The 25,687-nt window shown below is 43.5% G+C and overlaps 1 protein-coding gene across 3 annotated transcripts in view; it reads left to right on the forward strand.

Annotated features, from left to right (window-relative positions):
* Positions 1 to 824: 824 nt before the first annotated feature.
* The window catches only part of LOC114866485 (netrin receptor UNC5D-like), a 138,302-nt gene continuing 113,439 nt past the window's right edge, over positions 825 to 25,687 (forward strand). Inside the window, exons 1-2 of one of the 3 annotated variants that reach the window (XM_029168272.3) lie at positions 837 to 1,094; positions 23,193 to 23,294. Coding sequence is in view for 1 of the 3 variants with exons in the window: in XM_055513660.1 (XP_055369635.1) it covers positions 1,073 to 1,094 (22 nt within the window). In the remaining 2 variants the exon portion in view is untranslated. Of the gene's footprint in view, positions 1,095 to 23,192; positions 23,295 to 25,687 lie in introns of all 3 variants that reach the window. The other 2 variants (XM_029168273.3, XM_055513660.1) reach the window with 2 other exon arrangements.

Genomic DNA, 25,687 nt, shown 5'->3' on the forward strand with positions numbered 1-25,687 from the left:
ATATTGTGAATTCAATGTTTCAGTGTTGGACACTCAGGCGGTCAATTAATTGCTTGGTGCTGTGTCATCAGATGTTGCCACTTACAGCTGGTTGTCATCAGCACAGCTATGAAGACAATGTTATTATTATGAATATTTATTATAATATATATCTTTGAAAAAGTTACCATCTAATTATTGTACAAAATAAAGCAGTATGAGTGCTCTAATTGTTCTCAGTAAGAGGAATATATTTTATAATGTTGAATTGGGTCTAGAGTAGAGGTCCCCAAACACCGGGTCACGGACCAGTCTTTTGCCACCGGGCCCTAAAAGTATGCATAGAAAATATTATACTGATTATCAATGAAAGCTCTTTTATTTTGAAAAATTGCTCGTGTCATGTGATATGGTACTAAAAAAAACTTAGCCCACAAGCTAGGTGAAATGAGTAAAAAGCAAAAGTGCTCATAAGCTTCTTTGGAAAGGGAAATGAGCCCAATAAGGAGAAAAATTAAGACCCTTCGACTTCCAAAGAAAAAAAGAAAACTGCTTTTAATAGACAACAGTAGGTTTCCTGTTTAAAATACGGGTTTGTCGCTACAGGTGATTGTGACGCACCGACATGCTAGCAAACATGCTATGGGGCCTTCACAACTGCTTCGGCACTTGGAAACCAAACCCCGCAATAAAAGACGAGCCTTTGTTGTTGTTTTTTTTAAAGGGGAAAACGTGAACAACAACAGAACAGAAGGACAGACGAATAACCACCACAACGGGCAACAACAGCAACAAGAGTCATACTGTACCTAGTGGCTAACGGCGTTGCTAGCGCGAAGAACCCCGTTACTGTTGGTGAGGAACTCATCGTGCCCGTCGTGAACTTCAAGGAGCATTGTAAATGACAGTGGACTTAAAAATATGCTACAGGTGCTACACTTTTCTGGATTAAGATCAGGGCAGAATGTCCAGATTCCATTTCCAACACAATCTTTGTGAAGCGGGACTTCTCGTAGTCACAGTGACCAAAACCCAGTGAAGAAGGCACATACAGTACAGTACTTCGGGCGTCATTGTCTCCCATTACCTCCACATGGGACTAATTCAGCAAATTGGTGAGTTGTATTTTTTATACAGGCATATTTTGTGTTTTTCCACGGGAAGAATCAACACCGATCTACTGTAATGCTCACATTTACAACGCTGCTTCCAGGAATTGTCTCGCGTGCACGTGAGAAATTAAAAAATTAAAAAAGTATATATATGTATAATGTACCCTTCCCTAAAAAAAAAGATAATAAAAAAAGAACATGACTCAAAAAAGGTTAGGAACCTCTGGCCTAGAGCAACAGGTCATGTTTAAATTTTCATTTCAACCAGGGCTTAATTGATTCTAAAGTTTCCTTGTTAAACAGAAATAAACAAGCTGTCTTTTAAAAATGCTCTTAAAGTATTTAAAGTATTTTTTCCTGTTGGCTGATATTTGTTTTGTCAGACACAGCATGAAGGAAATGGTTTTGTGCTTCAGGTACGGTAGAAGTGAACACTGGAATTAAATGGAAATTGGGAAGTTCATATCCTCATGGTTTATGTGTTATTTCACATTTGTTTCATTCGAATTAACCTGCTGTCAACTGGTCTGAATAAAACATCGGTGCCATTCGGCAGGTGGACAGATGTTGTGTGATGAAATCTGAAAGCGCGTTGTGTCAGAGTAACATTTATGTGTTTAATTGCTTTTGGGAGAGAATTACTTACTTTACTTCCATCCATTCAAATTAATGAAATTAGTGTCACTCGTCAGCTGGTAAACTGAGGAGTTTGGAGAGTGAAGCTGAGGTTATAAACTATAGAAGTTAATTCTAAAGTATTGAATTAGCATTTAGTCTTTTAGGAATAGACACCAGGTTGCACAATATTTATCACAAAGAGAAGAATCTATAAATGCTTTGTTTATAGTATTAGGATGACTCAACTTTTTTTTTTACTATTTGCTACTGCAGGCAAACTATGAGTAAAAAGTGATAGAGTTTCTATAAACAAAGATGAGTGAGATTTGTCTCATTTCTTGTGTGTCTCATGAATCCTGAGAGACATGAGAATTTTGAAACAAATGGATATTCGGTGGATTTTTTTTTAAAGAATTGACAGGCTGTCAGCCCAAAACTCTTGTTTTCAGAAAACAAAATGTAAAATCTTGAAATCATGTCAGGATTTCTCCTTGGAGAGCACATCATACAACCTCTACTGTCCATTGAAGTGTTTTGACATCAGTAGAGGGTGAAAGTGCCTCAGCTTGAGCTTGGTTGAAGAGTGGTTTCCTCAGTTTGCATGGTTGCATCACTGCAGGCTGGGATTTGAGAACAATCTGTTTCTCAGAACAGGAGCGCTGGACCAGCCTGGTCACCGCAGAGAACAGGTGATCAAAGACGTCCTTGTTGAGCGACAACCATCTTTAAAATGTGCTCAACGGCAAACAAGCTTTCTGATGACTTTCTCTGAATATTTCCGTGAGCTGACATTCGCAATCCAGCCACTAGATGTCTCCTGTTTAACCTTTACCACTTCTTGTTTCTTGGAACTGTGCTCTTGAGTTGCAGTTCTTCATGCTGCTGAATTTCCTGATGATGGTTGGCTTTTGCATTGGTGAAACCTATTTTGAGTTATGAGCACCATATGCAATCACCTGGAAAAGGCTCCATGTTACCAATGGGACCTGTCCACTCATTTCTATAGTCTTCAAGCATCATCAGGTAAAGCTGTCCTTGCACCTATTGTAAAACACTAATCTGGTCCTCATCACACGATTAAAACCCACCCTGTCCTGTTAGCGCATGTGGCTGATCGGTGTCTAGAACTATATCACACGGCTTCTATGCAAATCAAGCGGGAGAACAAACACATGGAGGCTGCAGACACTAGAACCCCCACGTCTTCCGCAGTAATACAGAAGCTAGTTCTGAGCATATTGTGTATTCAGTAATTGTGGCCCCGGTGAAGTCCTGTTAGAGGAGAAGTTCTCTGTGACCAAAATTAAATTGGAGGGATGAAAAGATTTCAAGAAGTACCCATTTTCTTAACCTTAAAGGGGTAAGGAACCCCTCTGATGGCTCTCCTCCGCTTGTGTTCACCTTAATTGTGTCAGTGTAGGGGATATCTAATTATAGGAGCTTATTTTCTCCGCCGCGATGTGCGTTACGGGGGGACATTCTCATTATAAAGGCACTGAACAAGTGAGCATGAGTGAACTGCAGAAGCCTTTGTAGTGTTGCCGCTGCATTTGATGGAAGATACTAGAGCGGGCTCACTTTCAATTACAGACCACGTAGCTTATGCGTTAAGGAGTCGAGTTAAACTTTGCGATCCTCCGTCCGCTGCTTGCTGCTCAGCTCTCCCCTCTGGCTCCAGACGCCGTTCGTCTGACAAACCCATCAGATGTGGTAAATACGCCGCCGCTTTACCTTTTGCTGCAGTTTCATGCCCGTGAAGGCATCAATAATAATGACTTCCTGTTATGCTCATGGAAGTTGGGTGAGGAAACTGTGTCAGAGTGGAAACTTTAAATGACAGCTACTTCGTGGTAACGGTGCAGATGATTGTAGCTCAGTTGAGAAGGCAGTGCCCAAATCCTCCGCATGCATATGGAATTAGAATGATGTTATTATTTAAAAGGCTTTGGTTCTTTTTAAAAAAATGTTATTCTAATGAATCAAACTGTGCACATTTAATGGAAAGAATTGACTTTTAGCAGCAGAGTTTCGTATTGTATGAAGCTTTTGCATGTGTATTTTTTTTCTATTCCCTTGAGCCATTAGACATGTTCTGCTTAAATGGACCCCACAATGTCTATAGTGGTGTCAGTGAGTTTGCAGTGCATTAGTAATGAACCTCTCAACTTGTTTTATATCTTGTTCGGCCTCACAGTTGAACAAAGCAGGCTCCTCGATGCCATGGAAACGACAGCTGCTCGTTAGATGTTAGTAAGTTAAAAACATCGAGGTCTGATTGACTGGCGTCGACATGTGACGTTCTGGGCTCTCTAACAATAATCAGCAGTGCTTTACAACATTGAGAAGCAAAGAGGCCACAAGTCTGTCTCTTTGACCGTGTATTATAGGTTGGCTTTGTGTGAAACTGACCAACAATATGATTCCTCCACGCAAGGTGGAGCTTGACCACCGAGGGGGACGTGATCGCCAGTGGAGCGAATGGTTGCGTTGAATGAGGGGCTCAGTCACAGCTGGGGGGCGGAGCCACAACTGGCCTGGGCCTCACTGTTGGTGCCCTCGCCTGATGTTGTGGGCGAGGAGCGGAGGGATTCCCGGATGTTTAAAATAGTTTGCTTTGGTTTTGGTAATTGGCAACGCATCCATCCATTAATGCTTTGAGCTCCTTTCCAGTTTAAGTACAGGGAAAGAAATGCATGCAGGCAACTGAAGGCGCTTCCTCTCGGATGTCGTTATGATTATCTACTTTTGCCTTTGACTCGTAAACGTTGAGAAGAGCAGCTACGTGACGGGAAGACAGCAGCAGTTAAAGTTTAAAGTAGTTCTTAACACCTCGAACGTTAAACCTCTCACTGACGACACCTAAGACGATTCCCCGGCGCGACTTCAAAAGTCCTGTGTTGAAGGGCTGTGTATGCTCCTAGTGACTAAATAAAAAGAAAAATTAAATTAAATTAGCCCTTCATAGAAACCTTGTCATGCATCTGACATGGTGCATTTATCTGTGATCAAATATCAATATTCATTCTAGAAACAGTTTCCAGCATACAGTATCACTTCATCTCATAGGATTCATTAATGTACCCTGTACAGTAATCATCAGGTGATACGCCATTAGCAAAGTTGAAATAGCTCCTTTTGCTCATCACAGCTCATTTGTGTGCTGAAAGAGATGCTTGTCCCAGAGCAAATGGCACAGAAACGACAGCGCGATGTATGCAAATCGTTGCATTAACCAAGCAGCTTTTGCAGAGTTTTAATTAGCAGCTCAGCTCAAGGCTTTTCGGTGCTTATATGATACATGCTGTTTCTGTATTATACATACGTTTTTCATTGCACAGCCAGTTAATGTGTTTTTTCCTCCATTTGCTAAGTATACGTTCCTGTTAAATTAGCAGACAATAATCTGAATTCATATATTTGGTCTATTTTTTGTCTTGCACTTGAGTAAAGTGGTCCACTCAGCTCCCCGCAGGAAGTCTTTCTGCTCAGAACCAGAATCTGGGTTCTCGGGCCCTCAGCCAGAACCTGGAAGGGGAACACGTGGCTGTGTGGAGAATGTTGTTTTTTTTATTTGTATGATGCAGACTGAAGAAGCAGCATTATTTAGCTCAGAAGAGTGAAAAGGTACAGTAGTGGAGGCTGGTGTGTGTGCGTGTGCACTAGATGTAGTAGAAGTGAGACAAGTGAGGCAAAAAGCAACAGTAGTAAATAGTCTAACAGGAAATATGTGGCCTTGACTTTGACTTGGTTCTCAGAAGACTTTGTGAAATCAGTTCTATGGCCTTTAAGCTACTACACTTTCCATTAAATAGAAATACAGATATAATACAGTGGCTACATTTACTTTTCCTCTTTGACGTGTTGTTAAAGTTGAAAGCACATACACTGTTTTTAGACCTCGGTCGTTTTGTAACTCGATACAAACACGCGAGTCCCATTTTCCAGTCTCACAGTTTGCCAGGAATGGATGTGGAAACTTAAAAGTCAATTTCCCTATCAACACTCGTTCTTGCTCCACCGCTCAACAGTGGCAACAAGGAAATGCTGTTTTATTGACGCCGGGGCAGCTGTTATCACACGTGGTCGTTACGCGTGAATAGTGCCCATCATACACTTCATCACTTGTATCTGTGATCTGTCATCTCGCTGATTCTATATTTTAATCATCGTTATTAGATATTGGAATATAAATTTACTCGCTTGACTTGCGTTGAAAAAGACTCTAGAGTCAATGACATGTCTGTGTTGCTGCCTGGTGAAACTACTGAGCAAATAAACAGTTTCTCCGGAACCTGAACCGCAAATCCATGTCTTCATGTGCCATTTATTGTTATTAACAGGATGAATATCTGCTAATTACAGCCTAATGTGGGTTTTTGTGTTGTTCAGGCCTCAAGCCTAAGTCTTCTTTTATGACAGTAATGAGAGAGTCCACTCTCCATCTGCAGTCAGCAGGTCGGCTGTGCGCAGGTGGAGGGTTCGGCACCGTGGGGGGAAATCCGAACAGATAATGAAGGTCAGGCTTGACCTTGCTGCTAATTTGTTTTTAATTTTTCTTAACGCGTTAAAAGTGTTGAACCTACAGCTTTTAAAGGACCTTGTCTGTGTTAATCTGTGAAGAAAGCACACAAAGCCTTATTTACTCACAGATACTTTCACCTTGCTGTAACATTCAGCCGTGTGTGTGTGTGTGTGTGTGTGTGTGTGTGTGTGTGTGTGTGTGTGTGTGTGTGTGTGTGTGTGTGTGTGTGTGTGTGTGTGTGTGTGTGTGTGTGTGTGTGTGTGTGTGTGTGTGTGTGCGCGCGTGAGCAAATGTTATCTTCACTGCAGAGTTTGCCATAATTAAGACATTCGCCTCAGCTCCCTTCAGAGCGTTGGTGTGATGGAAAGGCCAGAGGAGCGAACTTTGATGATTTATCTTAGACGTTCGTTAACCTCACACCGACTTGGTGCTTCAGCACAATGCAGAGACCCCCCCGTGATTATTCCAATTAATAGATTTCAAACACTGTCTCGTTCTCCGATACGACTTTGTTCCCTCTGGAGGCGTCTTTATTTTCATGTTTGCCGGCTCAGCTCGCGGCGCGGATGGCACCTGTCGGGCACGCTTCTACACGGCCTCCCTCAAAAAGCTGCGCACACGAGACGCAGCGCGTCCCAACCAGCGGGCTGTCGCTTCCACTAAAGTGCCGGGTTTGTTTGGCGGAGGCCTCATGCATGCGAGATGAATAGATTTTTCAAATGCAGACCGCGGCGACGCTCACTCTGGTCGCCCCAGCGAGGCTTCTGCCACACTGATCACCATTGTTTGTCTCTGCGATGCTGACCTACCACTGCCATCCACAGTGAGGGCAGGGTTAATCTAGTCACTGCACTTTAAAAGCGAACCGCACACAGTTCACGTTTTATATTACAGGGCAGGATTCCTGATGCATTACTCTGGGGTCTGTGTACTCAACCAAAGGTCATATATTGTCCTTTGTAAAACAACATGTAATGCGTTTCTAGGGGACCGGTGCATGTTTGTGTGGGTATGTAATGAGAGACAAAGGGAGGAGACGGAGAAGAATAGGTATTAGCTTGTTATTTACACAGATGTAAGTACGCTGGCGTCCTCCGCTGCATTCTCTGAATAAAATGAGCTGCCATTATCGTCGGATCATATGAAAATTCACGGCTAATGCTAGGAGGTGTTGGTGTGCGCGAGGCATCGCATTAGCATAACATCAACGTCAAGCTCTCGTCCCTGAATCAAGCAAATCAGTATTCCTACTGTCACACTGGCGACTCTCAGGAGTTCGAATATAAAAGGATCTGGTTATATCACCAATCAGCACCGTCTACACAAGCAGCAGCCACTGATGGAATTAAAGATGTTGGTGCTGGACGCGATGGAAAATCAACGCGGAGGAAAAGTTCTCTGCCGTTACTGTAAATGTTGGAACATTTGAATCGCTGGAAGTGTTTCTATATAAACATACGCTGAGAAAATTCAGCTCTTTATTAGGCTAAAAAAATTGCATCTCGGCTCAGGGCGTGTTGGAGATATAGTTTTCACAAGATGGCAATAAAAAGCAATAAAGCGCAAGATGGAAAACGATAAAAGTTTAAACTTTTTTAAATGCAGAATCATGCAGGTGGGTATGAGCTCATTTACAATACAGGAAAACATCCCTGAACATTTAGCTTGGCCTCATACTACTGTACCATACACATATATTAAAGCTATTTACATGCTAGCACACTTTCTTTTGGTTCATCTTACAGTACGTATATGTAATTATTGTGGCCAGTAAACACTAAACTTGTAGAAATGCAAAGCACAACAGCCATGAGCTATGTGACATACTGTGATGCTGTTTATAGTATTGGCCTGTGTTTGAGCCACAGCTGCTGTAGTTTGCATGTCTATGATTAATACATTTACTTAATCAGCCTTCAGCACATGAATGAATGATGAATGAAGGAAAAGGTGGATTCAGCCGGTGTTTGGGAATAAACGAGAATCGGTGCCTCTCTATTCAGCCACAGCTTTTCTTTGAAGGTCTTTTTGTTGCTGAATAATTCAGGCGAAGTTTGTAAAAGCACTGCCGTGGACAGCTTTTATTAATGGGCTTTAAAATGATAATGAACAAATAAATTCACAATGCAAGGCCGATAACCACAGTAATTAATATATCCTTGTGTAGACTGAGCCCATCTTTTATACCAACGAGGCAGAAGGACGTAATTAATATTGTGTATACATTTAGATGTTTTACCAGCCAGTGTTTTTATATAAATCATTTTAACAATACAAACGCGTTCCTAGACAATTACTGTAGAAGATCGGAAACAGGAAGCAATGCTGTAGAAATGACTTTTTAAAAAATTCATTTAATTTGTTTCTACAGCACGCTGTAAATGAAGACTTATCTACCCCACCATTAACTTATCAGGGGCTCTGATTGGTCTGTTTTAAGTTCCAGAATATTTTCCAGTTTTATTGCAGTAATATTCAAGTCACAAATAGTTTTTTGTAATTTATAAACACAAACAAACCACATTTGTTTAGCCCCCTGAGGCTAAACCTTTTCACAAACCTTTCACATTAATAGTGATGTCAGAGCTTTTTATTCCTAATCTAGTTACAATTAACTCGAACACTTGCTTTAATCATCCACTACAGTGTGACTTTTACCTTTTTGGAGGCTTATTTATATCATAGAGCGCCAGCAAACACACCGGAACATCCACAGTAAATCACTTCCAGCATTTCCGCTGACCTGAGTCTCACCAGTCAAACATCAGGCCACTTTGCTTCCTAAGAGGATAAAGAACCACTTCTCTGACGGCCTTCTGGCAGAATGTGCTCATTACTTAGCATTTCTTAAGCTGTCTAGAAGCTGTATGTAATAATGCTGGGGTGTCTCAAAGCTCAGTGTCACTGTGGTGCTTAGCCGGGTGTCCTGCCATATTGTCTTGATGCGTGGCAGCAATCTCAAATTACCTACGTAGTTTGTTGCCGTCTGCCTTGGGGCAAGGCGTGATTATTCTCTCTGTAGGAGAATGGGCTTTTGCTGTCTAATAGGCTGCCACGTTACACTTCACCGGGGACAAAGTCAAACATTGTTCTGGTTGTCCAGAAATTGCCTAAAACACAAAAGTATTCGAAACATCCCCCATCGGAGAACAGTGTTGTGGATTCATATCAAAATGAATTCACACATTTCAGAAAAGTGAAACAAAGAAAAGGGGTTTTAGGAAAGACCCTTATTTGCTTTCTTGCCGAAAGAGTACAAAGATCGATACTGCTCTCATATCTCTGAAAAGAGGCTGGAAACAACCTTGCACTGTCCAAAGGTAAGAAAAATCGTTAAAGCTTCAGAGATGCTGGCAGCCACTCTTTGGCGCTTCCTCCTGTTTTTATTTCTGTGAAAAATAGTAAAAAATAATTAGGCAAAAAAAAAACGAGGGTGCTCAGTGACAACTTTCATACAGTTGAACATTACAAAAGTTAGTACATCATCACATAATATTACACTTTTATTGTACGGTTCACTGCACAGATACGGTCAAAGGTTTAGTCGTCTTTATAACTGCAGCTGTTTCTGTTAAACCCAAGAAAATGCTGAAGTCAAATATTCTTCTAAAACTCAACCCTTGGGAAACTATGTGCTCCAGCTTTCTGAGATATACTGTAATGTTAAAAATGTTAATGTATCACATCTCCTGCATATTATCATATCGACTTAATGCTTAAAGACCGAAGTGTTGCAGCTCATTTGAAAGATTGGCGAGCTGAGGACTTTTATTGTAGGATGTACAACATCATGCTGAGTTTTACAGCAGTACATTGAGCAGCTTAGCCATTAAGTATCTGCAGCCCTTTTACAGAAAGCGTCAGTTTCTGCATAAAAGCTTTCACTGTGTTTAAATTGTGGGTAAAAATGTTGAACGTTGTGGATGCGGCAAATTGAACACGTGAATCTCTGTCTGCCGTTGACTACGCTGGGCCTGGGAGCGACCTTTCGCTGAACCTGTCTGAATATTATACTGCCTGTAATTCTGTGTGCCAGCGCTCCGGCTGCCTCCTCATGATGAAACACGGTCCGAACATGTCCCTGCAATAACTAAAGTCAATTAGAGGTTTGATTCAATCTAACCTGTGGAATCGCCCAGGCAAAAGGCACAACAGCGGATAGCTGCGCCGACAGCCGGTCTTTAATCTGTCCATGTCAGTCCATCACTGTCAGCCATCACTGTCGCTTGGGTTCGGCTCAGGCACAGCATAGAAGGCAGGAGCAAACGGAGCTCAGCACAGTCGCATCCAGCACCATGCGTCTTGTAAATGTTGGATTCAGTTGGATTCTCAATAAAACAGCGGACTTGTATCTTTTGCTGCATGTGCGTACACACAGGGTAAGACAGAAATTCAGCTTGGTAACGAGATCACGTCAGCAGCTGTCAAATACTAAAAAAACAACTCTTTCAAGGACGTGTCTTTATAGTTAAGGAATGTTTTTTTGTGTTATTGTGTTATATATTGATGAAAGATCAGTCTCAAGAAAGGAAGCTGTTAAATACAAGTAGCAAATCTGTTTGCTGGATTTATTAAAATACAAGACTTTTAAGGATAAATAATACTGTTACCCGGCTAAATAAACCCAAACCTTTAATCTCGCTGCTCTTCTCTAACATTATTGCAGACAAGCTTTGAAATGAAGTGAACCAAAGTCCATTAAAAGCTCTTCAATGCGGCCTCGGTCACGTGCCGTTTCAGGGGCTATTACTCAGCTGAAACACAGACGAGCGCAAATGAAAAACTCTATTGTGTTAAACTTGCCTCACAGAGTATGAGAATACATTATAAGCTTTTTACCTTGTGAGGAATTACATTATAAGGCCCATCAGTGTTTGATGGAGCTTTCGGCTCTGGGGGAGAGTGCAGTAAGATGAGCCGCTTTTCACCCAAAGCTTTTTTTTTTTTTTTTCAAACAAGGTGAAAACATTAACATCTCCAAGTGCGGTTTTAGGTTGACGAGATGTAATCCAACATATCAGAGTACACGGTAATAAAAATTCTAAATTCATTATCAGTTTATAGCATTTTAAGTCTAACACATGTTGAGTAGAATCCGAATTGACTCCATTTAGATATGAAAGCTTTTCCTCATGTTTTTATAAGTTTATCTGCCCTCGCCACTTTTAAACAAGATTCATCTAAATGATTCATTAAGGTGCTGCACAGGTGTTATAGTTAGAAGTAATCTGGCTAATTACATTACCGCCTGGCTCTAAATGGAGAATGCAGGGAATTACACGGCACATTATGAAGAAACCTGTCCCACCTTAACGGTGAATGACAGAAATGTTAATCACGCTCCATGCAGACACACCCATGCACCAGTGTTTAAAATATACATGGCCACAGTGTTTTCCATGAATAATTGGTGGCTCGGCTTCTCTCTCAGCCTCCCATTCTCGGTTAGATAACGCTTGTTTGCATCAGTGGAGAAAACATGTTGTCCGCTACTCTTCCAGTCATCCTGACCTGCCTTAGTGGCATTTTTACCAATATTCAATCTCAGTCTCTGCAGCTTTTCCTCTCATCACCAGATCTTACTCAAAACACAAAATGTCCTCCATCTGAGAGATTTTTCTTTTTTTTTTTTTTTTTATATTTTGTAGCGTAGAAGCTAAACTACAGGCAGAGATATGAAGGAGATGCAGCATGGAGGCGTAACAGATGAATATCAAGACGATCAGTCCTTCATGACAGCTAAGAAGTCTATCCGGCTGCAATACAGAGATCAATGATGAATAAAAAATGGATCATTAGAGGTGAAGTGTAATTCACTGTGATGAACGGGATTCGGCTGCTGAAGTAATGTGGCTGAAATAATGCAGTGGCAGTGAACAGAAGATTTCCATAATCAAGTGCAGACATTAAAAAAAATGGCTGAAATACATTTTCACAATTTTAAAATGACGACTTTTAATCATTTAAGAGGAACCAAATTTAACGTTTGAATAGGAAGCCTAAATGACAGGCTGCTGTCAAGTCGAATACGCACGGAGCTGAACGGGTTCTAACACAAGTTGGCAACGCTAGTGGATGTAGATTATGCTGTACTGGGGACCGATCCAATCTGGGTTAAAACAAGCCTCGGCTCCAGAAATTCTATCTGGATGGTGTCAAAATGAGTCTGTGTTAAAACGGAACCTCTGGCATAAAAACAGTCTCATCTGCATAACACTGGTAAGAAGTGATCAGGTATAAATGTATTAAACCGGAACGTGATGAAACAAAAACTGACGGAGGATGACATAAGGTCAAGACGTTGTTCATTTGTTCTTGTACTTGCACAGAAGTGAGAGAATGTTGAGCTCCACACACCTGTACTGTAGGTAGCTCACTATGGTTCTAATGTGCTTTCAGGTGATGTCGTTTCTTAGCTCAGATCTATTTCAAATGAAGAGAACTTGGCTAATATGTGGAAATACGACAGTTCTGTGCTTTATTAAGTTAAGCCCACCTGACATACTGTATATTTGAATGGGCTTCTAAGTTTCCCGCGTTTCCTTTAAAGTCTACCAAGCGTCAATGCGAGTGCTTTCCCCTCGTGGGATCTGCCAGCCCAGGATTCTGCTGCTGCAGGCGAAACTGTGATGCAAGCGCTCGAACAGAAACCTCTTCAAAGCACGTCTGCCCGGCGCTTCCCTGCTGTGCTGGACCTAAGCCGTGTTCATTAAGAAAAGCCACAGACTTCCCTAAGTAGAGGCAGGTGATTCTTCTCCTACCAGCAGTTCAGGCAAAGGAATTTGTTCTACTCTACCTGTGCGATACGTCTGCTAAAGGTTTACGTTCGACACGAGTGCCTTCAAAGAATGCAAAGTGACTTTATAAACGGAAGTTGTTTCCATTTCATAGCTTCTCTCTCCTTGAGAGCGTTGTAGCATCTGGCCACTAACGGTAAAACGTGTTTTCAGTTTTTTTCTCTACCTTGAAGTCATATAAGCTAATGATGTAATTGTGGGTCTGTCCTTCTTTGCCTGTGTCAGTTGCCGTTAACTGTTATGGAGCCTCTCAGTCATTAGTCTGCAGCAAATCATACTGTTGTTTACCATAAAGATGTCACACCAACCATCAGCGCTGTTTAAGCTGTGGAACTGCTCCAAATAGTTCACTTAAAAGAAAGACGTGCATTATGTCCGTGACACTTTGAGCGTTGCACTGAAATATTGCACCAGTTGACTCACAGGCGTGATAAATGTGCAGCGCTGGGGAAAAGGATTAGTGGGAAAAATGTACAAAACATCTTTGAGTGGTTAATTGTCTGCTGAACAAAAAGCTCAAACAGCAGATGTTCCATTCCCAAGATGCAAATCCTTGCGGCGATGATAATGAAGGTAGATCCAGGGGTGAAGAATCATGTGTACACACGTACAGTGGCGCTCCGTTGAAGGTGGGTGGCTCCTTCTGGTTGCTGTAGACGCCACATCCTGAGTTATCGCCACAACGGGCAAACGGGCCCCCAAGGAGACTTGGAGGTGCCGGCGACCTGTTGGGAGGGAGGTTTACAGCTGCTGAGAGCGTTGTTAACACCGGGCGTCGCGGCCACGCGCGTCCATTCCGCCGACGTCGGCGCCTTCTGATGGGAGACGCCGTTTGGTCGAGTGTCGCTCAAGTGGGGCGTAAAGCCATTACGCTTCATTAGCGACACCTTTGCTCTGTGATGAAAGGAAACCTTCAAGGCTCTTGTTTAAAGGACGGGCCCTTTCTTTCCCTCCATATCTTACACTGGCGTTGCATCAGATGGCTTCTCTTCATGTCCAGCATGGACGGCGAACAAAAGGAAAGGCTACTTAGGAGCTCCAGCTTGTTTGCAGGTCCTAAATCATACAGTTTTATTGCCTCCCAGTGAAGTTTTGATCATGGTTTGCTTATTGCGTTGAAGCTATTGACTTCTACACAGCGGTGACATCCCTTTTGTCATGTGATCAACACTGTGTGAAGGTACCGACAGCTCGCTTGTCTCCTGGAGTTCCACGTCCTTCGCTCTGGCGTTAAAATTGGATGGGTTGTTGTGTGAAACCTTTGAAATCATGATGATGGACAGGACACACGCATTAGAACAAGAGACTGAAACTAGCTTCTGTGCCACTACCCAGAATACATGAGATTTGGATGTGGAGCTAAAAGCAGGGGCTGTAGCTTCGCTGATTTAGATTATGAGCCTGTAGCATTTGTTGCACCATCTAAAACAAGTTAACTTCTGATCGAAGGCACTCACTCGTATCAAATCCCTCCTACATCCACTGAACTGTGCGTCGTCTTGCTCCGGTTTGCACCGGCTCCACTAAACAGACCTCAAGCACATCAGCTCCTTGTCAAGGTTGCACCGACAGGACAAGAAGTTCCACTGCGATGTTTGGAATGATGAGTCACGCGTGTGTGAAGGAAGAAAGGAAGAAGCTGAAAGCGGAGGAATCTGCCAGGTATGCGACAGTGATGAAAACTCAACCAGACAGCTGCCCAGAGACAAAAGATTTAGGCGCCGCTGGCAGAATCAAACAGCGCAGTTTGTTCTATTGTTATGTAACGGCAGCTACTGTATTTCTCACCTCAGTCCTCTTCTGTCACTTTTAAAAACCACTCCATCTTTGCAGTGTTTGATTTAAGTGCACAGCAGTCATCAAATTAATTTCACTCTTATGAAAGTAATTTCAGACTTTGAGGCAGGAAAGAAAAAAAAAGCCCAACAGTCCTCTGACCACCGACTGTGTTTAATTCAAAAGAGTCGGGGAAACCAACCTGATGAGCAGGGCTGAGAATTGTGCGGCGCGAGGGAGAGTGGGGCGAATGAAAGAACCGAATGTGTGAAATGAACAGTAATTAATGATGAATAAGAAAAGGCTGTGGAAGAAGAGGCCAGCACGCGCTGCCGCCATCCAGCCTCGTGCTAATGGGAATATGATTGCATTCTGTCGTTCTCCCTCCTCATGAGGGTTCTTTGTCTAATTCAATCAGTACTTCAGGACATTCAATGCACTTTGAGTGGATGCTCCGAACGAGGTGAATCAAAGCAAAGCGACTCCGACAGCAAACGCGGCCGGTTTGACCTGCGCTCCAATTTAGCGGAAAGCCTGCGAACGCCGGAATGTCTCAGGAAAGAGTGACAATACGGCGTGGAACACCGTAAATAAATAAAGACAGAAAGCAGGCACGAGAGGATGTTGGACAATGTTTGCGGACTAAAAAACAATGTTGCTGGAACAATGTACGCTGGGAAAGCTAAGCCCCTGCTAGGCACAGTAATAACGCAGAGATTTGGAAGTGAAGCCAGCGTTATATTACGCTGCGGCAGAGGCTGAACGTCCATGTGATGGAAGACACTAAAACAGTTTTTTTGGCAAACCGTAGAATCGCATCTGGCTCCTAATTTGCTTAGAATATTGACAGGGCTGTATAAGAATCCGGCCACAGAGAGTGATTAAATCTCTATTCCATTAATATGATGTGGATAGAAACTTGGATCTGCTCATAGTCACTCATGCATTGATACATTAAATATGCAGTGAACTGTACTTGCATTGTTTACGTCCTGTGTTCTTGAGGATTTATGCCACACCGCGTCTCTTTTATGTGTTTTCCGCCCTCCCTGTAACACGTGTCCCTGCAAATCCGCGCTAAGCATGCAACGCGTCTCCCACCTCCACCGCAATTATACATTTTCATCATTTGAGCAATTTCCACTGAACCGCACACTCGAGCGAGTCAGCGAGCGCCGCCGCAAGCCGAGGGACGCCCGCATTTCCGCGTTACAAGCCTGACATATAGTCAAATTGCATAATGGCTCGGGACCATTTAGCCACAATTGTAGCTCTACAGGGAAATTGTCAATTACAATATCTGAGTGAAATGCCAGGAACTCACGGTGGCTGCCGCGAAAGAGGGGCTCGCTATATTTTCTTTCGTGGTAAACGTAATAAAGCACAGTCAATGCGGAGAGGTTCAAACATCCGCACTCGTGTGCATCACTCAGCTGTTCCCCTGCTCTCCTCCCACAGTAATTGTGTTTTTCTTTGCACTTCAGCTATAAAATTGCTGCTATTGCCTCTCCTTTCTTTTTTTTCTTCTTTCATTTGCTCCACATGTTTTATCAATGTCAAATGATTTCTCCTATGAAAGCCACGCCGCTCCAGGGTTTACAAGCTGCAACATGACTTTTCAGAGGAGCACAATGCAGCCTAAAAGATAGTAATAAATAAGAATAACCCGAGATCAAACCGGTTCAGCCTCTGTAGACGCGCTTTTTTCATTATTCCTCAACAGGCATCACTGGATTTCATTGTATTCTCTGCTCAGCAGCAACTATCAGGGAAAGACAGTTGAGGCTGGTCAACAAATCCCATGACAAACCATCTTCTGAGCCTGTCTGTGCCTCAGGCTTATTTTGAAAAGGTAACCAGCTCATAAATGTATAGTTTTACTTCAAAGGCTGAGCAGTAAGTTAGTTATATTCATTTCAGCCACTTTCTTGAAATTTGACCCTCAAACTTTCTCTGCGTGCCAGATTTTAATATGAAATCCCCCCAAGAAATCCTGAGGTATTGCATTTAGGAGAATGAGACAAATGCACAGACAACCTGAAAACAAAACGCCCCTGGCTACGGCTGTTGGCGTTGGCAGTGATCCCCGCGCTCGCTATTGTCGTTAACAAGCCTCAGGATAATTTCTCAACTATTGTCATTGACTATTAATTAGTCATGCTCATCAGACGACAAAATAAAAGGGGGGCATGGCTCCAGTAACTCGTGCACAAGCAGAATCGTTGAAGCAAAAGTAAAGACTATTTACATAACATTATTAACAGTAAATTTACATTTTATTTTTAGTACTTGCCTATTAGAGTTGACTGCATCAGCAGACGCCCTTTGTGGAAACTGACACCAACGACTGTAGCTGGGTCTGCATTCTCACACAGTAGTGTAGATGGTGCTGTTGGAAATCATCTACGTATGATTTGCATGTCGGTTTTCGGTCAAGGTGAACTCAGCAGGAAAAGACAATTTTACTACACTTCCTCAAGTCAACACCCTGATTGCAGCAATACCGCTGAGACAGAACCAGATCTAATCCTATATGAGGTGCACGGCGCACTGCAGGCTGTGCCAGGAACCAGCCAGGGTGAAATTAAAACCTGATGGTGACTAGATGAAACCTCCCCGCTTACTTTATTACCTGAAGTATTAGCAGTCTGGATTCTACTGCATGTACTGCACAGCATCTGCTTTTGCAGCCTGAGAGAATAGAATTTAAAATGGTACAGAAATTTATACTGCACTTGTATTTTCACTGCACATCTCCCACCTCTGTAGCATCAGTAGGGGATGATACCCCCCCCCCCCCCCCCCTCTTTTTTCACATGATGTCTGCTCAGCATTCGTCTGGAGGGAGCTGCACCTTTTGGATGGTAAAACAGGCAGAGAATGCAGGTCACACACACACAAACACGCACACTGATACACCCAGCGAAAACCTGTGTGTGAATAAGAAGCCCTATTGAAATTCCTGGCCACAGTGAGCACTCTAAATAAGCACAGAGGTGTAAGAAGAGAATCACCGTCTCCATTTAGAGGGAGAAAACTTCACACCTCCAAACGTCGTTATGCTTATCCGAGCCCTTATCTCGGCTCAGGAATTACTCAGTCAGGCTGCAGTCGCATCACAGGAGGCCCCCCCAGATATATAGAAATAAAATAAAACTAAGATGGAATAAAATGCCCACTGCTACTTTACAGCCTTTCTATCAAAGCTAAGCTCCCACTTTCACTCAGACATGCCAAGGGTGTTTTGCGCTGATAAGTTTATGCCACATACATCTGGGCGCTGCAGAGGGTGCCAGTCCTGGAGATTTGGAGACCCTAAAGAGGATTACGAACCAACCCCACCACTAACCTGTCAGGGCCACAGGCTGCACGATCCGTCATTAACGGCAACAAATGAGTGAATAGCAGCAAAATGACTTTATGGTCTGCACATCTGCTCGCCTGAGCTCGCCACAAATCAAAATGGAGAGCTCCAACTTTATTGGGGGGGATTAAAATGTTGCCTCTCAACTCGCATGATGCAATTCGTGTGTAATTGTGAGTGAAGCTCAGATGGGCCTCCTTCCCCCCCTGCTCTCGCCCCATCGATGGATTTTGGCTTGAATTTGAGACATTGCAGTAAAAAAAAGGCAATAATAAGAAATATAATAACAATGCAACTGCAATTTTGAGGTGAGATTGTAATGCAGATCGATTCCATTCATGCTGTCAAGCCTCGGCAGCCTGCTAGGAGCCGCGAGCTGCGGAATACTAATCTGGAAAAATGCTTTTGAGCTGCAGGGGTCATAACCCGAGACATTTTAGCCAAGGCTCCAATCAATTCCAATTTGTCACTGCAACATCCTGGTGTCACATTTGCGAGCACGGGAATGGGAGCAAATTGTTGTATTTAAGAAGGGACAAAGAGGCTGTTCCAGGTCAACCTCCGACTCATTTACATCCCGTCAAGTGGGGTGGTGACAATTCTGCCTGTTAAGGTTTAATTGCACCATAATGAACTTTTTCAGGAGCAGTTCAGCAAAGCAGCGGTTAAAGGGATTTTACAGACATATTTTATCCTTGAAGACACTTAAATTAGTGCATTCATGCCGCAAAGTGTTTTCAGTCTCTTCAATGTCACAAAGAATAAAGTCTCACCAATTCGACAAGGGAGGAAATATGTCCTAAAAGGAAAACCACATGGTTTTTGCATATTGATATAAGACTTAGCAAATTTACACAGCAAATCCTCATTTGTAGACACACACACACACTGTACTGGATGCACAGAAGCACCTTTTTCCGCATGAACGACCCCCCCCACCAACAAACAAACGTACCCACGGCAGCACGGCATTGTGCAGATTAACGCTCCTCTGTGGTTGTTTGCCTTTTTTAATGGTGTCCTAATTATCATTTAACCCTAATTAACCTGCGTGGATAGGAGCCGAGCCTGATTAATCCTGCACATTGTTGGTCCACTGTGGGGCGGGAATCAACTTCCTCATTCACTCTTTAATCAGCTTTCCTGCCAAAGCGTCGCACAAAATGGCACGTGTTGGTGCACACGCGCGGAGAAAAAAAAATCTGTTCAGTAGCACATTTGTTAGTGCAAACATCCCTCCGCAAGGACAGAGCAGCGGTGATGAGCCTGGCTGTTTCCTCCCAGTGTGGATATTTTCGTCACGCTGCCACATTTCATAAAAGTCCTGCTTGGTTACCTTGGAGAGCCAAGCATTGTTCACTGTTATCGGCTTTCAAATACAACTTCCTTTGATGTTACATGAACATGCATGTGTTGTGCTATTGCTTCCCCAAAGTTTCTCTATCGAGTTTTATTTTTCAATTTGATGCTGTCATGAGCCGGTGGTTTTAGTGCCCCTCACATGTATAGGACTCTGCAGAATTGTTTTCGTATCAGTTTCTTGATGTGAAATGTGGATGCATTACTTTGGCCTCTGGCTATAAGGGACGTAAAAAAAAAACAAAGAACAATCCACAGTCGGACCAAGGAAATAACCACGGTCCTGCTGTGTCCCTGTGAGATACTCGACATGATCAGAAATGAGTCAGGACCGAGGAGCAATGTCAAAACACCAAGACCTCAGATTGGAAATCAAGTTTGCCTAGGACAGAATGGGATTCCTGCAGGCTAAATGCTCCAGCTAGCAGTTTAGCTTAGCATCAGACCAGAACAGACCTCTGGCCCTGACCCAGACCTGTGGTTTGACTCCCACCCCCTTTTCTCTCTCAACTTTTACTCAACTTTGGCAGACTGTCATTTTTTTCCCCCTGTGAAACTTCCTTAGCATGTTGCAGGATTTTACATTAGGGCCCACGTAAATTGATTCCAGTGTTTTGATGATTATGCCCCACAAATGGAGCATAACATCCATAGAGAACAACCGTTCAAGCCAGCACTCGCAGCACTGTCGCCGCACATGGGTTGGAAACCACGAGCCCGCTGCCGTTCCATTATTTTAGTCAGAGCAAGTCTTCTGGTGTTATCGTACACGGTGGCAACAGGCGACATTTCAGGGAAAACTGAAATTCATTAGAAAGCAATTACGTGGCAATCACTGGCTGACATTATCAAGTCGCTGTGTCCTGTACCTGTGAAGGCAATATTCCCACAGTGACACCGTATCTTTCTCCATATACATTTTCTTTGCTTATCTGTCTTTCATTTGTTCAGCCATTTGTGCCTTGGATGCCCAAAATGCAGAGGTTATGAGACATTGTGGTCCAATGCCCCGTGGGCGATAAGCTAAAGTCGGGCAGCATTACTTATTTTTTTTCCAACATTTCCTCTATTTTCCATCCATATGTCCGTTCATCCATTTTCCACCAACCCTTATCTGGGTCTCTGTTGTGGTGCCAGCAAGTTAATCCAGACGTCCCCCTGCCCGGCCACATCCACAGCTCCTCCGAGGAGATGCCCGTGTTTCCCAGCCAGATGGGATGTAACACGCGCTGTATTCCTCCCAGTCCGGGTCTATCTGGATAAACTTCACAAGGCCAAGGCGACGGCCTGATCATGCATCTTGATTCTTAGATCCAAGATCCGAGGTTTAGTGTGTAAAATCTGTATAGTGTATTTCCATGTGACAGGCCGAACAATAAAGTTCTCTTCTAATAATCCCTCCTTTCTCACATGATAAATCTTCTGAAACTATGTAGCCCAAGTCTGATCATCTCGACCCCACTTTTTTTCTGACTGATCATATAAAATAAGACATAACCTGTGAAATGTGCAGATAAGTGGCTGTATGATGTAATGCCCTGCCTGCTGTCCTGTCCGTCCGGGTGTGTCGTCATAAATCTACTAAGCCCTGTGACGGGCGTCGCTATTCTCCGAGCATGAACTGCTTCGAAATGGCAGTTCTCGGAGCTGATGTGTCTTTAAAGTGTCTTTGAACCTGACAGTATCCTTGTCCCCGCAGGAACTAAATGCTCAGCGTTGGCTAAGCTCCTGCAGCTGAGCTCGATATGCAGTCTCACCAGAACACCACGCTCCGCTCACCGGTGCTGTCGTCTCCGTGCACACAGACCCTCCACAAAACTCACTTATATAAGAAATGTGCTGTAACAGCTTTCCGGCAGTTCCAGCTCCCTCTCATTGTGAATTTCTCCTCACTGGCAGAGCTGCTCTTTGTCCACCTCCCAGTGGCCCGATGGCTATTAAAAAGGACTGAGTCACAGTTTAGTGTATGTGAAATATTTAGACCCTGGAGACACAGTGGACATTCAGCTTGTGTTTTGAGCTGAGCACATTTTCAGCTCCACCAGTGATTGAGAGTGATTTAAAACCAGATGATACCAGAGCTTTAATACGTGCCACAGTCCAGTCCACCCTCACCTGTCTCTACGTTATAGAAACCCCCTGTTGCATCCTGGGCGGCCATTTTGCCTTTTCAGAACTTTGTTACTGTACTTATATCTACTAATAGCCTCAACTTTGTTTGCGTCAGCGCCTCCACGGTCGTCTCTGTTTGCCTTTCTGACCGCCTGCTTCCTGTGGTGACTGTGAATTTGTCTGCCTTTCAAGTCCCTAAACCCTAATAGAAGCGATTATTACTGGAGCGATTGTTACCCTTGCAAACATAACCTGAGGTGTCCCACAGCCTATACATTCAAGCCATTACTGTTGCTGTGACATTCTTCTCTATCACCAATAACCTTCTCCTTGCCCTCTTGGTTTTTTTCCTTACTTCCCTTCCTTGCTTTTCATTCTCACTGTGTTACTTCTGTCTTTCTCTACTGGCAATTTCCCCCCCATTCACTTTTCCTCTCCTCCTCATGACTCAAGTCACGAGTCATTAGAAAAGCCTGACCTTCTGGGAAAGGTCTTGGGTAAGCAGTGATAAAGTAGGGTTGGCCCATTGAAGAAAGCTTTGCTGTAGCACTATAATAGGTGCAGCTCTAGTCCAGGGAGCGGACTAATGTTCCTTAACCTCCATGTGCCATTAGCCTGAAATAAAGACTGGAGGGAGGAATACAGACTAGAGACGGGACAGACCGTAGTCTCCCTCTCCCTCACCTCTGTCTGACAGATGTGGATGAAGCGAGCATTAAATTTGCCCTCTGCATCTGTATTAACATTTAACAGTCACCTCATCCACTGAGGAAGTTTGACTGTGAAAACGCAGAACTTGGACGAACATATGCAATACAGCTTTCATTATTCATTAGAGCCGGGGTTCCCAACCCCCCCGATGGCTGGTAAACCAGAGGACGAGGTCCTTCAGGATCGGGGTTCAGAAACCGCTGCTACAGTATATGCCCTCGAATCAAATGCAAATTACTGTTTCTATAAATGTGGAAATTTTAATCAAGTCCCCCAAGTACCATGACATCATCTGATTTTATCTTGGACTATGAAAAGTTCCCTTCAGATGTAGGAAAGATTAGAAGTTTGAAACTATGTCCAAGATCAGTGAGTGTTGAATATCTGTTTAATTGCACTGAACTGTTGTGAAATTTGGTCGCATTTGGAAATTGCATTTCAACATTTCTAGTCGTTATCTTGCTTGACCTGGAAACTTAATACTGTACGCCCTGAGAAGGGCAACGTTGCATTGGTCGCTCCATCAGCCCAGCTGTAATGAATTAAATTAACCACTAGACACTGTGGACACACAGCCAACCCGTGGGAACGTTGTCAGATTTCTGGAGAGTGATTGTGTCTCACAGTTGAGTGTTATAAAGGTGAGAGACATTAGGATCTGCAGGCGTTAAATACCAGGTAATATGAGGTGTTAATTGCAGTTTGTGTGTTAAAAGCATGAGGACCTTTCAGCAAAGCAGAATGTCATCAGCTAATCGAAGACTGACATGTTCTCAGAATGACCTTGTTAAGAGGCTTAGGAAGGAACTTATTGAAAACCTGTCATACGTGCTTCCCTTCAGGAGAGAAGCCAGAAGGCGCCTGACTCCTTGACCTTGGCCCCACTGGGAGGGTAGATGCCCTGTTCTCACACCAGGAGTCAAATCACTCAACTCGCGGAGGTTGTGAGTATTAAATGCTTTCTTCCAGGTTTCTGGCTAATGCTGTGTAGCCCCTGACTGCTGAACCCAGTGTTAAATCAATTTATTATCCAAACCTGAGCCTTTCTCCTATAAACGAGGCTCAAGTCTGCAGCAAAACACGCAGAACTTGTGCATTGTGCAAGTTCCCCTGCTTTCATCTGTGAGAGGAGAAATGCTGGTGTCACTGTGTATTTTGTAAATTATTCCTTTATGCGGCTGCATGAGTTCAGTATTTCCCGGCTGAGATAAACACATTTATCTTTATTAAGGCCTCCCGTTATGAGATCTTTCCAGGACGGGAGGGCTTATGCTGATGGAAAGAGATGCTCTCATAGATTTCTTCAAATGAATCCCAATGGAGTCCTTTTCCAAACAACCGTCTCTATGCAGGCGGATTAGCTTCTGTGACAAAGGGTTCACTGCTGCGTTGATTAATTAAAGTCCAAGTCAAAGCCGCCGACCAGAATTGAATGTTGGTATTGCTACCATGATGCTATTGATCGTGTAAGGGTCAGCTAACATCATCACTGTTCCACCTTCTGTTGCTGGCCTGCATGCTCTTATTCTGTGGTGGATTATTGAATAGCTGTCCATCATAGCCGTGCTGGAGTAGACGGATCCTGCACGGAGCACTGGCACCGGCAGGGAGCAGATGGTGCCATTTTTTATTAATGACTAACATCAACACTGGGCTGTGTGCACATCAAAACAAGACACTCTCATCGCACACGGTATCTCACCAGCGGGTGGACACAAGCAGCGCGGCCCCGAATAAACTGAACGAAGATACTGCGTCACACGTGTATCATCCGTAAACATATGTGTAAGTGTAAAAGCAGCAGACGCGGGACGCGTTCGGGTTTTTGTCCCGTCCGAGGGGCAGATGAAGACTTCCATAGGTTTGCTGCTGCAGCGCGATCGCTCCCATATTCTCTTTCAGCAGTCACTTGGCAAATCCCATCTCACATTTGGTGGAATGAAGTTCAGTGGCCAGTGGAGATGGCTGTCTATTAATAAACATGGTGCTGGCTCCATAGGATTGGTAAATAGAAAACTCTGAGCCGGGAGTCGGCGACGAGACGTACTGTCAATGCCGCGTTGAGCTGCAGGTTGGTTTAATCACAATGCTCCAGATTAGTGTATTTTGAGCTTTGAGCGGCTATGGTGGAATGATTTTATTTGCTTCTCTTTCTTCCTCCCACATGTTGCTTATGAATTTCATGGCACGTCGCCGCCTGTGTCACTTCCTATTATGGATTTGCTTTTAGCCGCTCACTGTAGCCATACAATTTTTGTGTAGGGTAGTAATATATGTGCTCTTAACAGTATTCAGGGTTGATATTTTTATACATACTGTAGATGTTTAGTATCATTTGAGTGACGTGGTTAACTTTCATTCAGGGAGAAAACATACCAGGCTGATGTCACGATCTGCTTCAGCGAGTTCTAGATTCATGTGATGAGCAGTTTGTGCAGGAGACAAATGGTTGGAATGTTTGTCTGTCTGTACAGAATGTACCGTGGACCACAATGCCTCCTTGCAGACATGGGTGTATTCAAAACAGTGATTCAGACCCGACCGACAACAACAAGTCTCGCGCCTGCGAATTGTTAAAAAATACTCGAACCTTTTAAAGCAAACGTCTTGTGTTTCCCCTGAAAGCGCGCGGGCCTGCGGAGGAGTCTCTAGTGTCGGCTTGCGGAAATGCACGAATTCAGTCCGTCGTAAACAACTTCTTATCTCACCATTCCAGCTGTGAACTTGACTCGTGTGCGACGCTGCGGATTTGTCACCGTTTAGGAAGGCGAGCTATGCGGAACGGACCCTGGACACCTGTTGTAGCACCTGCCAGGACGAACGAATCGGTGGCGAGGTGATAGGCATCTACAGGACGCCGACAATTAGCCCGTATAAATGTTAACATGCTAATTTGCTATTACAGTAACAAAGTTCAGCTGCAGCTGTTTGGTCATAAATCACATGCTTAACATTGGGGGACATAAATATAACTTTGGCTTAATGGCTATGTTAAAAACGCACTATAAATTAATATTACAATGCAAATCAGTAGTTCTGAGAAATAATCGGATCTTCTTTTCATATAATATGAATTGCATGATCTTAAATGCTTTTTATCGCGCTGTCCTTGCAGCTGCCGTGGGAACCGGTGCATCTCTTCTCCTGGTTCGTATGTAAAATATGCTGAGGCAGAGAAAAGCATTAATCATTCCATGCAAAATGGGGCAGCAGCAGGCTAATAACAGTGTGGCCTTGCCTCCTACAACACAGGCTGTCAATAGCGGTTGGATAAAGAATGAGCGGGCACATGTGAGGTATTAATAAAAAGGACTGGAGGTAGGTTAATTAGAGCACA

Source organism: Betta splendens, chromosome 12, assembly GCF_900634795.4.
Source record: "Betta splendens chromosome 12, fBetSpl5.4, whole genome shotgun sequence".
Classification (NCBI taxonomy): domain Eukaryota; kingdom Metazoa; phylum Chordata; class Actinopteri; order Anabantiformes; family Osphronemidae; genus Betta; species Betta splendens.